Here is a 12,310-nt window from a genome sequence, read left to right on the forward strand (position 1 = left end):
TGGCTTCTTTAGAAAAAGATATTTGTTCTGGCAGTCCATTTAAAAATTGGGGTTTGGAAACTAGCTGGACTGGAAAATAGCTTTAGGAGGAAAATTGATTATATCAGGATCTCTGACGCCCGTGGCCTGTCATTTCCCTGCTCTCACCACACTGCTGCTGAACAGAGTTTTGCATTCTGGAGTTCACAGCACTCCAGTGTTTTACAAAACCTTTGCTTTACAGGCCATCAGTGCAGGCCCATCTGAGTAGGAGAGGTTTGGGGAAAGAGATTTCCTTCAAGTTCCGTCATGGGTGGAGCAAAATCTCATTGGTGCTGTGATTTTGTCAGCACCTCCCTCGACTGCACAAACACCAGCACAAGTCCTCCTGTGGTTAAAGGAGGGTGTGTGGAGGAATAAAAGCCTTAAGGCCAAACCAATTCTGGAATTGATGCATGCAAAACAACCTGTTTTCCATACAATATTTATGTCACAGAACAAGTTTGGTCACATTACCTCTGAAAGTTTATGCGCCCTGTCATAGTTCTTGCTGCACTGGAGAAGCTGAGCAGCTAAATTGCAGTCCTTCCTGTAGAGCTCCTGGAAAAAACAGAAAATAACCTCTTCTTTAAAGCTTGCAAAGTGCTTGTGGCTTTCAGCCTTTCTCCCATGCCAGATCAATCTTTTCAAAATTCACTTTGGGGACATTTGGAGCATACCTTGATTTCTAAACACAAGAAGATGCTTTGCTGTTTCTAGCACAATCTAGAGATATTTCCTCCTTTGCTCTGTGAGGGCTGATAAAATTACTAAGAATAAACTTTTGAGACCTGTTACAACAGAACAGTAATCTGCATTTCAGAGGATGGATATTTCCCATTAAGAACTGAATTCTATACTGTTAACATGCATGGTACTGTGAAGGCTAAAAACCCATGATCTTTTAAGCAAAAAAGAAAATTTTTATTGGGTATTATCCAGTTGAGCACTAAAATACTACTTTAGAAAGTGCTAAAATAATCTTATGAGACTGTGGGAGAAATTAATTACAAAAATATACATTGTGTTGATTTTTTTAAAAGGGAGAGTCTTTCTCCTTTTGATATTTCTGGATGATTCCTGGCTCCTTTAATATCTTGCAGAATGCAGCTATAGAAATATATTAAATCTCACTGCAAATATTTGATGCTGCAGAATAGAATATTTTCACTGGGCAAGAAATCACCGTGAGAATTCCACACAAGGAAGGAGAGAATTTAAGCAAGCTTCTTATGCTATCTTGGTACTGAATGGCTTCCACAGTCTATTTAATGGGGAAATTCAGCACACAGATTTGCCCTTCGCTTAAATTTGATTTAGCACACATGACTGTGTAACTGCATCCTTCAGCCAGTATCTCTGGCTCCCTGAAGGTAGGAGCTGTATTTTGTTTTTCCTTTTCATTATCTAGTTGCATTAAAACCAAGGTTGGCTTCAGCAACTGACTTTATAGGTGGGCAGAGATGAGATATGCAAAGCATGAAAGTGCTATGGGCACTGGGCTGTGTTAATCTGTAAAAATTAGTATGTGTTTGTAGACAAAAAGTGTGGAATACTGATATAATTTGGATTTTCTCTGATGTTGATGTCATAATTTTGTCGCACGCCAGTTTTTATGGCTACATTAATTCTCTTAAAAACTCATAAAGAAATTTTTTGTGAAAAAGAAAGTTCCTCTGTTTTAAAGGACAATTTTATGGTATTCTGTAATAAGAGAAGCAACAAGATGTTCTTGTGAGTCTTTCAGTGATGGGGATAGTTGTCCTGTGAACATTAGTTCATATTTTTTCACATTCAAGCACCTTTAGACACTTTTGTTTTGTGATTATTTTTCTCTATCTTTGTGAGATTTTATAAATGCCCTTTCTTCTTCAAATGTACTGTATTCATTTATGTGGATCTTAAATTTTATATTAGGACACACTATTTTCATTCCTGAAAAAGATCCCAAGAATTCAATTTAGAAGTAAACTCTGTTCCATGCGCATGTGACTTGGATATGTTGCATATACATTAAACCCAATATACATTGCTGCACAATGCACAGCACAGACAGGTACCCCGAGTCCCATATGGCATTCCCAGGCACGCAGAAATGGTGTCTCTCCAGAACCTAATCCTTTCTTCAAAAGCTCTGCGCCTCTCTTTCTGCTCTGTGGTTGTCATGGAGAGCACGAAAAGCATTGCTGACACTTTATTTTTAGCAGCTTTAAAAATTACTACAGAAAACATTACATGTGAGCTACATGTGCCACGTGTACTTTGTTCTCCACCTGCTGGGCCAAGCCATGTGCCTGGGGTGACCTTCTCTCCTTCAGTGTTTGCCTGAATGGAAACCAGCCACGTCTGTGGCAACTGGAACAGTGACTGGCAAATAATGCCAGAAGTGTTTCCCACAGTTTTAAATATGTTTTTGTATCAAAAGCATAATTTTATATTTCTGTCAGAAGAGAGAGAGAAAATATAATTGAAGAAAGAAACATTGCTGAGACAAAAACATTCTCCCTGCGTAGGATTCTTCAGTTTATCACTTCTGTGCTGTTAGGCATAATGGTGGTTTGTTTTGTAGTTCTTTATTTTAAAATTTGAAATATAACCTTTACTCTTATTAGTGATACTAGACATAATCATAGATTATCCTGAGGTGGAAGGGACCCACAAGGATCACCAAGTCCAACTCCTGGCCCTGCACATCCCCAAGAGTCACAGCTGTGGCTGAGAGCTTTGTACAAACATTTCTTGAGCTCTGTCAGGCTTGGGGCTGTGAGCACAGCCCTGGGGAGCTGCTCCAGAGCCCAGCCACCCTCTGGGGGAAGAACCTTTTCCTGACATCCAATCTAAATCTCCCCTGAATTAATTTCATGTCATTTTCTCAAGACCTGCAAGGGCAGAACTTTGTCCATGGGCCAACCCCAAGTCTGAAGAAGTGGTTCTGTTATTTGAGGCCTCTGGACCATATTCTAGTGCTCAGAGTAAAACTATGAGTACTGAAAACACCTCAAATTGGGGTTCAAGCCTGACTCCATGAAGTAGTGTAAATGGATGCATACTTAAAGGGAGATTTCTGCAACTTTCGTCCACCTCTATATTGTCGCAGACATCTTTTCATGAAAAATCCTTTCCTTAGGATTTTTCCTCCTGAGAAGCTGAGAAGCCCCAGGAACAAAATATAAACAATGGTTATCTGCTGCTGTGGAATGCAACAGGTGGATCTGTTTGTGGATCTCATGTGGATGTTTGTTTAATGGCCAATTAATGGCCAATTAATGGCCAATCACAGCCCAGCTGGCTCGGGCTCTCTGTCTGAGCCACAAACCTTTGTTATTCTTTCTGATTCTATTCTTAGCTAGCTTATCTGATGAAACCTTTTCTTCTATTCTTTTAGCACAGTTTTAATGTAATATAGATCATAAAATAATAAACCAAACCTTCTGAAAGAGGGAGTCAACATTCTCGTCTCTTCCCTCATCTGTGAACACCGTCACACTATTTTAAATCAAAAATAACTCCACTGATTTCAAGTGAATTAATTTGGAGTTGTCCCTGTGCTTCCAAAACCTGGATGTAGCCCATTACTTTTACCACACTCCATTACTTATAGCTGTTAGAGTTATAAAGTAACTCTTTCAACTCAGCTTCTGTGAAAGTTAGGGGTCAGATTGGGAACTTTTTACTTCAGTTAGAAAGCTGTTAATTGCACAGGCAGAGTTCACATCAACAGGCATTTTAATGAGACTAAATGCTCCCAGCTATGATTAAGAGTTCATGTGAAATATGGGAAGATTGAATGTAAGATGCTGGAAAATAAGTGCTAACAGAAACATGTCTTCTGCAGATGAATTTTTTATTAAATGTGGAAGGAATGGCACAATAATGAACTAAATGCCTGCAATATTCCTCTCTTTGCTGTCTTTGTAGGTTTGTCTCAGGAAGGATTTAATGAGCTTGTTGCCAGCTGTGCTACTCATGCCATTTTTCAGTAGTGTTTAATGAGATGGAGGGTGACAATTTTCAGAGATGTTCCCTGCTTTGTCCCACACAGAGACAGGCACATTTTACACATGAGCAGCTGCTGGGAGAGCCTGGCTCCTGCTCCCTGGTCTGAGTGACCAGGCTGGGTCAGTCCTGCCTGCTGCCAGCAAAGCTGGATTGTGCTGGGCCTTTTGGGGACAAAAGACCAAAAGATCAAAGAATGGCAGGAAATTTTGGGCTCTACTCTGTGCCTGAAATCCTTCTGATGAGTCCCCACTCCCTACACGTGTCACTGCAACAGCTCTGACCATGTGCTTGCACCAGTTTGCTGCACTGATGGCAAAATCAATGTGGGAATATTGCCATCTCTTAGAATATTTTTTCATCAGTTTCAGGCTAGACGTAAGGGAAAAAATATCAATGAAAAGTCTTACCACAACCTCATAGCATAAGAGCTGGATTTACAAAATGATGGGAACAAACAAACAAACAAGAATTTTAACTGTTGAGGTGACTGGTTACATTTTATACAAACATAAAATACTATAATTTCATGGGAAGTGCAAGACCCAATTTGTTTCTGAATATAATCTCAAAATGAATAATTAAATACTTACATTGTCTTCTGACAACTTATCTATTGTCACCTTGGCTTCTATTAAGTGATTATTGAGTGCAATTATTTCATGGCTCAAAGCCCGTTTTTCCTCTTCATAATGTTGACCCTGCATAGAAAATGGAGTAGTCAGTGTTTTTCTACTGTCAGAATATTTCAGATAAAGGTCCACTGGTTGATGTCATTCTCAAATCCAGAGAAAAGCACAACAGACCAAAATTTATTTTTTCTTTCTTCCTGCCCCACCCTTATTTATTTTCTCCATTATTTTGCTTAGGAGATGAGGTGGAGTTCTTTACAACTAAGGAGGTCAGACTGAGCTCATTTAGGAACCTTCACAGAAGGCTCCAGTTAGCCTGTGCAAAAGCATTCTATTGAGCATCAATCATTAATGCATCCCTTCTTAGTCACAGGACACGGTCTCCAACATGAAAGGGACTGGAGCTGCTCTTTTACTACAAGAATGTTTCTCTTATGCTATTATTTCCTATCCTCATAAGGAAGGAAGAAAAATATTTAAACAGAAAAGCAGTTGTGTTTGAGCCAAGCTCATTTTAGCTGTTGACTGTTCTGGCTGATTTAAAATCCCTGATCAGGGTTGTTCATTCCTCAAGGTGAATATTTACCTGATTGTAGGGTTAGCACTCATTAGCAGAACACAGTCCACTGTGGCATATCAGGAAAATAGTCTGATTCAAATTTCTTTCTGCCCACTAATTTAATCTTGTTACTAGTAGGATGTAACTCTTTATTATAAATGCAAAGAGATCAATGGAAGGAATGAAATGCCAGTGGCCCTTCCCACCTTTTGTTTCATTTTGATACACAGTGCTTCTCGTACTGCTTCTTGTATTAAAAATCATTGTGTACAGTTGTTTATACCCTGCCTCCAGCCTTACATTGTTGTTAAAAAGTATGGCAGCTTCTGAATGCCCTGAGATCAAGGCATCCTCTGTGCACCCAGAGCTGCAAAACGAAGGTTTGAAAACCATCTTGGGTGTGTTTTAGAAAGATACATTTTCATAAGAGCAGAAAGTAGGGTAAACCCTAATACATGTCTGTTTTGTTTAGTGAACTCAATCCAGTGACAAATTCACAATCTCAGTGGTGCTGAGCAATAGGACAAGAGGCAACAGGTGGAAACTGGGACATGGGAAGTTCACCTGAATATGAGGAAGGAGTTCTGTACTGTGAGGGTGGCTGAGCAATGGAGCACGGTGCCCATAGAAGCTGAGGAGATATTAAAAATCGCCCTGGACACCATTCTATGTGAAGTGCCCCAGAGTACTCTCTTTGAGCACGGAGATTGGACCAGATCTCCAAGTGGATCTAGTGGATCCATTTCACTAGAAGAGAAATGGTCCCTTCCAACCTCAACCATTCTGTGATTCTGTGGATGTCACTTCCCATTTTTAGTTGTGAAGGACTGAAATTTCCCAAATGCCATATTGCCAGGGTCACACAAAAATCTTCTATCAACACACACTTGACATTGTCAGCTAATTGACAGCAATGGGAATTGGGTGTTTTGAAGTCCGAATGAATACCAAGGTTAATTATCCAGCTGCAAAGCACCAGCCTGTATTAAAGGAGGGTGATTAAATTGGAAGTGGCAGTTCTCATCCTAAGCTGCTATTTAAAGAAAAACACCTTCTCAAATGGTCTAAGCAAACCCACAGCTTGCTTTAAAGCGTGCAGATGTGATTGAGGTGTCTTTGTGAAGGTGTGGGCTGGCCTGTTTCAGTGTCAGTTCTCTGTGGACTGTCTGTTCCCAGCTGATGCCAGCCCTCTGTCCAGGCTTGACACCTCTCCCCTCCTTGTTCCCATTGATCAGCACTCCTGCCTGGGGACTCCTCATGGAAGGCCAAAATGCAGCTTTGAGAGCTTGCAAGGCTCCAACCTCAGTGCTTTTAACCAGACACAGGGCCATGTTTTTAATTAGGCAGAGCAACGTGGTTTTATATGAGACCCTTAACTCTCGTTGATTTTATAGTGAACTAAACAACCAGGCACTTTGTAAACCTCCTGGCCATCTGTGCACCTCTAAAAATCTGTCTCCTTTGAGACTGTGACTGAAGATTACATTTTCAGAGGTATTTAGGTGTGTAATGAGGTAGACAAGTGACTACCTAAGTACCCACAAAAAATATGTCCCCTCAATTTTCGAAGTAATTTCATGCTTTTGAAGGATCCAGGTCCACTGAGTACAGACGTAATCTTCCAAATAACCACTTGTAAGGAAGATTTTTTCAGTCCTTGTATGACAAGTTGTCATACCAGGACAGCTGATTTGTAGAACTCTGTTGCTCTAAATCACTCCGATCTCAGTAACTGCTGCTCTTGCCTAGCCAAATTGAACTTTACTCATTCTATTTTGCAGTTCAGGAGAGAATATCTGATCAAGGATTTATAGTTTTCAGGAGAGAAACTAATAAGGCAGCAGATTCAGGCATTGGAAGCACTACTTTCCACTGCATTTGAGTAACGCTGAATCCGTCTGAATTATGATTTCATTTTATTTTATTTCACTTATGATAACATTTGGATGACGTTTCCCAGACTTTTTATCTGCTCAAGTGTGACTTTTAAAGGTATTCTATATTTATTGAAGTGTAAAACTTGCCTCAGTTCAGATTTATGCTGTACAGGTCAGCAGGTGGACACCAAAGTAATAAACACCTCAGCAGTGCTGTGGAGAAGAGGGAATAAGAAGGAAAGGCCAGTCCCAATCTTCTCCATCATTATCAGTTCACATCTTTCTCTTGAAATCAGTGCCATTGACAAGAGCAAAGAGTCTGTTTCAATGTGGCAAAATGAGGCAGCCTAAAGGTGGGCAGGACACTCAAATTCTTTGGCATATCAGCCACACACTGTGTGTCCATCTTGGGAAGTTCAGGGCTTCAGGCAGGCATTATCGAGGCTCAGTGGTGGCAACAAGAGGAAAAAGGCTTAATCCTGACACCATCTATGGGAGAGCAGTGCAGCTGGAAGAGACAGGATGGTGGTGTTGGATCACTGCATTAGAAGGATTGCTGGTCACTGGGGGCTGCATCTTTGAGCTCTCCACTTGGACTCAAGCAATCATTTTCAGCATCAGATGTCAGAGAGGCATGAAAGGAGGATGGGAATCATAATATCAATGCTATGATCATGAGTTACAAATATAAATGCTTATTTTACTTGTAACCACTTTTGGCAGATCCCTCTATTTCTGGTAGCTCATAGAAGCTTGGTCCTCCTACTCTGCCATAAGGCTTGTGACCCCTCCTCCCTGCTTTTGGCACTGCTTTCTGCTCTGCAGGTGCTGACACCCAATCTCTCCAAACTCAGTAGTGAATTAAATCAGTGCTGTTATTGATGTGCCAATAGCTTGCAGCTGGGCTGAGGTTTCCTGAAGTCCACTCCAAAATGCCAGAGCTACAGGCTGCAGTGGGCTGAGTGGCTGCTGGATCCTTGCTCAGAAATCTTTGTTGAGTCAGCTCTGAGCATCTTCTGCCCCCCTCATCCCCTGACACAGAGCCAGCACACGAGAACACAGCTCTCTAGTGTCTGACTAACACAAGAGAGCTACAGTCATGTGCCCACATCTGAGTCACATCACATTTGTTCTGCTGGGTGAACCCAGCAGTCACAGCACCGAGGCTGAGGGCACCTTGCTCCTATCCTGGATTTAGCATGACCCTCAGTGCATCCTTATCAGATCTGAGGAAGGGATTGAATAACTGTTCTTCACAAAGGAACCAAGTTATATAATAAAATATATAATAATCTCTGTCTGGAACCCTAGGGCCTTTTTTATAATTTGCATCTATCACAGTGAAAACATCCCTCATATATTTATAGATCCATAAAAATATAAGTTGATGCTTTCAGAAGTGTTTGGTGCTATCTAGTCCCTACAACTAAAATCTAAGTGAGGTGAAAAGAATTTTGCTAGGTTGATTCAGCATGAAATAATTAATGGAATCATTTGTTAATTTTAAAAGTAACAAAAGCTGGATGAAAAGATTTGATTATCTTGCATATTAGTGGATCCATAAAGGTTACTACTCTAGTCCTTCAGCAGAAATGGGCAGGCTAAAAGTTCTCTCTGGTAATCTTTCAGCCTCCCTTCATTGTTTCCAGCAGATGGAGGGTGTCCTACCCTGAGCAGTGTCAGCCCATTAGTCAAGGCTTGGCTGCTTGCTCTGGTCTCTGCTGTCCTGAGGGAGCTCTGGTGTGTAAAGTCCTTTGGAAACCAGACTCAGATTTGCAAATGGGAAGTGCTGGTCTGTGGAAATGTCAGACCTTTCAAACATGGCAAAGTAAATCTTGATGCTCCTGTAAGGAATGTTTCCGTGGATGCAATTTTCAATGCTACACTGACAATAATGTAATGGTAGTGCTGACCAGCAAGGTATTAGTGGGCAGCATATTCCTTTGGGAATACTTCTTAATTAGTAATGCCCAAATGATAGACAGAAAGAGAGGGAGAGACTTTTTCTGTTACAAATACCACCAGAGTGATACTGGTGTTCCATCTTGAATGCCTTGACAGAGGTTTACTACAGTGGTTTTGGACGAGGAATACAGGCAGAATTTTGTTCCCTTTATTCTCTACTACTCGACTTGTCCAGGAGGAAAGTAACACTCCAATAGGAGAATTTCCCCATCTTTGTGGGCCAGTGTAACACTGCTAACTCAGTACTTTTCTCCTAGACCAGCAGTAACAGTGTTTTCACTGCTCATGCTTTGAGGTATCTGCTAAGAAAGGCAGGGGGTTGACTGTGGATTGTAGTCAGCAAACAAGGGCTGACTTTACAACTGGGGATGAGTTTTCAAAACAAACTCTGTGTGTTTTATGGTGATATTTTATAACCTCATTGAAATCATCCTATGAAGGACAAAACTGAGCAGCTGAGGATGACAAACTGGGAGGAGTGGCTGGTACAGCAGTGGGTGGTGCTGCTCTGCCCAGGGACCTCACAGGCTGCAGAAATGGCCTGACAGGACTAAATGAATTTCAACAAGGAGAGGTGCAAAATCCTGCACCTGGGGAGAACAACCCCTTGCACCAACGCATGCTTGGGGCCACACAGCATATCCTGCAGCTTTTCAGAAAAGGATTGGGAGGTCCTGGTGGGAAACTAGTTGAGCACAAGCCTCCAGTGTGTTTCCTTGCTGCAAAGAGGGCCAGAGGTAACCCTGGGCTGCATTAGGCAGTGCTGCCAGCAAGCTGAGAAAGATGATTCCTCCCTTCAGCACTGCTGTGGCCACACCCAGAGCACTGTGTCCAGTTCAGGTTTCTCAGTACAAGTGGATAAAGATTTACTGGAGAGAGTCTTAGAAATGGCCAGGAAGACAAGGGATTGGAGCATCTCTGTTCTTAGGAAAGACTGAGAGAGCTGGGACTGTTTAGCCTGGAGAAAACACAGCTTGAGTGGGATCTCATCAAACGTGGATAAATATCCAAAGGGAGGGTGCAAAGAGGACAGAGCCAGGCTCTATTCAGAGGTGCCCAGTGACAGGACAAGAAGCAATGGGCAAAATACCAGAGGCACAACACACGAAACTTTAGCAGTGCCATCTGAACATGGAAAACTCTTAAACTGTTGAGGGTGACTGAGCACCGAAAAATGTTGCCCAGAGATATTGTAGTTTCCACTCCTGGAGATATTAAAAAACTGTCTGGACATGGTCCTTGATGACCCGCTGTGGGTGTAGGAACAGACAGTTTGAAGCAGATGATGCCCAGATATCCCTTCAGACCTCAGCCTGTGAGTTCTGTAATGTATGGCTACCACATCTCACTGGACTGCTGGGATCACTGGGGTGGTTATGATATGATAGTTTAAATTTCTGTTATTAGCAAATGCTGATACCTGCTTATAAGTAAATGCTCTTATTGTTATGGAGAGATGATTTAATAAACACTTAATACATCTCTAGGTCCTAATAAAATTGAGAACAAGTATGCATGGAAGTTTACTTATGTTTTTCCCTGGCATTCAATCAAGGCTTCAAACAGACCCCAGATTTGACTTGGTGTGTGTGAATGCCTGCCTTCTGGAGTCAGTGATGCAACATCTAGTTATTAGTGATAATTACAGCAATCATGGAGGACGTGAGTGTGTTATCTACCATGAAGAAAGGGCCCCCAGATGCCCTGTGCATTCCCAGTGATCGTTCAATGACAGCACTTCAGTGATGAGTGAGGATGAATTTGTTTTATAGCATCTGTCAGTACATATCTTGTATTCTGCTGAGAAATCAATAAAAAACAGCCATTCTTTGTGGAGTGGAAGATTGGGAGTTTATGCAATGGTCTTTCCCACCAAATGTGGAAAATGTTCACTGTTGCAGAGGGTACTAATGTGAGTTATTTCAAGGTTAGGTGAAATAAACTCTTCCTCCCATGCAGGTGTGTCATGGTCTCAGCTGAGCAAGGCAGTGCTCAAGCCAAGGGACCTCTTATCTTGTAAGCAGAGTCTTAAATAGAAACATGTGTGGTGATGGGCTTGGCTAGGCCAGGGTTATAGCCAACAAGGTAAATAAAATGAGAATGAGAAATGTGGTGGAAATAAAACCCTTTTTCTTCCTGTAACTCTGAAAGTTAACAGCTGCTCAATTTGCAGCACTTCCCTGCAGACCATATGCATAACTTGTTTTTTCAATTGGCTCATAAAAAAGAAAAAGATGGTTTAAATTTGCAGGAATTACTGGATATTCTCTGCAGCAATTCCTGATTTTAAGCATGTTAGTTTCTGCTCTGCAGATCTTCATGTTTTTATGGCAGATGATGTGCAGGCAGATGTGCCTGTTTATGGATGCTCTGTGTGAGTTTATCTGCCAGGGAAGAGCAGTGGATATCCCCTGTCACACACACTTGCACCCATGGGCAGGAACTGTAATAAAAAGAGTGAACTGACAAGATCAGAAGAGCAAATAATAATGAAAGACTTTTCAATGAGTAATGAGATTGTATCAACTGATACCAGTTCTCTACATGATCCTTGGGGTGCAGGATTTGGTGCTGATAATTGCAGCATGAAAGCAACATTTAATACACATTAAATTTTTAGTTTTACTTCTCTGCATAACAATCTTATTTTGGTTTAGCAGTAAAATGAGTATCCAAAGGAGCTGTTCACTTACAGATTCACTGAACCCACAAATCTATTTAAGAATGTGCATCTTTACAAGCAATGGAGGAAAAGAGCCAAATGTTTTGCAGATTTATGAGGTAATTCTTTATCAGGTTACAAACAAAACTGCAGGGATGTGTAGGGATGTAGAGGCTGTGGCAGCATCCTGATTGCACTTCATCATATACCACTGTCTCATCTTTGCTTTCCACAGCAGTAATCCCCAGGACACCCATCCTTGTCTCAATACCTCTTCAAAATGCTAATACAGCCTGGCTTTCAGGAATTCTGCTACATTATGGTAAGGAGCAATGACTAATTCATTATATTTATCCTAAAGAATATCAGATATTTATTTAAAGTGATTTTCTGTTGCCAAGCAGACAAGGCTGCATTCTTCAGAGACAAATGTATGGCACCATGGATTTGAAAATACTCATTTTTATGGGCAGGTCAGAGAAAATATGTTGTTGATGTGTCTTTTGCCGTAGGCTTTACCTACTGCAAAAATCTATGTCATGTTGGAGCTCTTCCACATAAAGAAGAGAGTGGCAAGAACATTATTCCAATGTGACAGGCC

General features: G+C 41.3%; 1 protein-coding gene across 1 annotated transcript in view; it reads right to left on the minus strand.

The window, feature by feature from the left end:
• BEGAIN (brain enriched guanylate kinase associated) overlaps positions 1–12,310 on the minus strand; it is a 151,515-nt gene that overhangs the window by 4,856 nt on the left and 134,349 nt on the right. Inside the window, exons 7-8 of the mRNA XM_059474539.1 lie at positions 4,608–4,715; positions 496–579 (exon numbers count right to left, since the gene is read on the minus strand). Coding sequence (XP_059330522.1) covers positions 496–579; positions 4,608–4,715 — 192 coding nt within the window. The remainder of the gene's footprint in view (positions 1–495; positions 580–4,607; positions 4,716–12,310) is intronic.

Source organism: Ammospiza nelsoni, chromosome 6 (assembly GCF_027579445.1).
Source record: "Ammospiza nelsoni isolate bAmmNel1 chromosome 6, bAmmNel1.pri, whole genome shotgun sequence".
Taxonomy (NCBI): Eukaryota; Metazoa; Chordata; class Aves; order Passeriformes; family Passerellidae; genus Ammospiza; species Ammospiza nelsoni.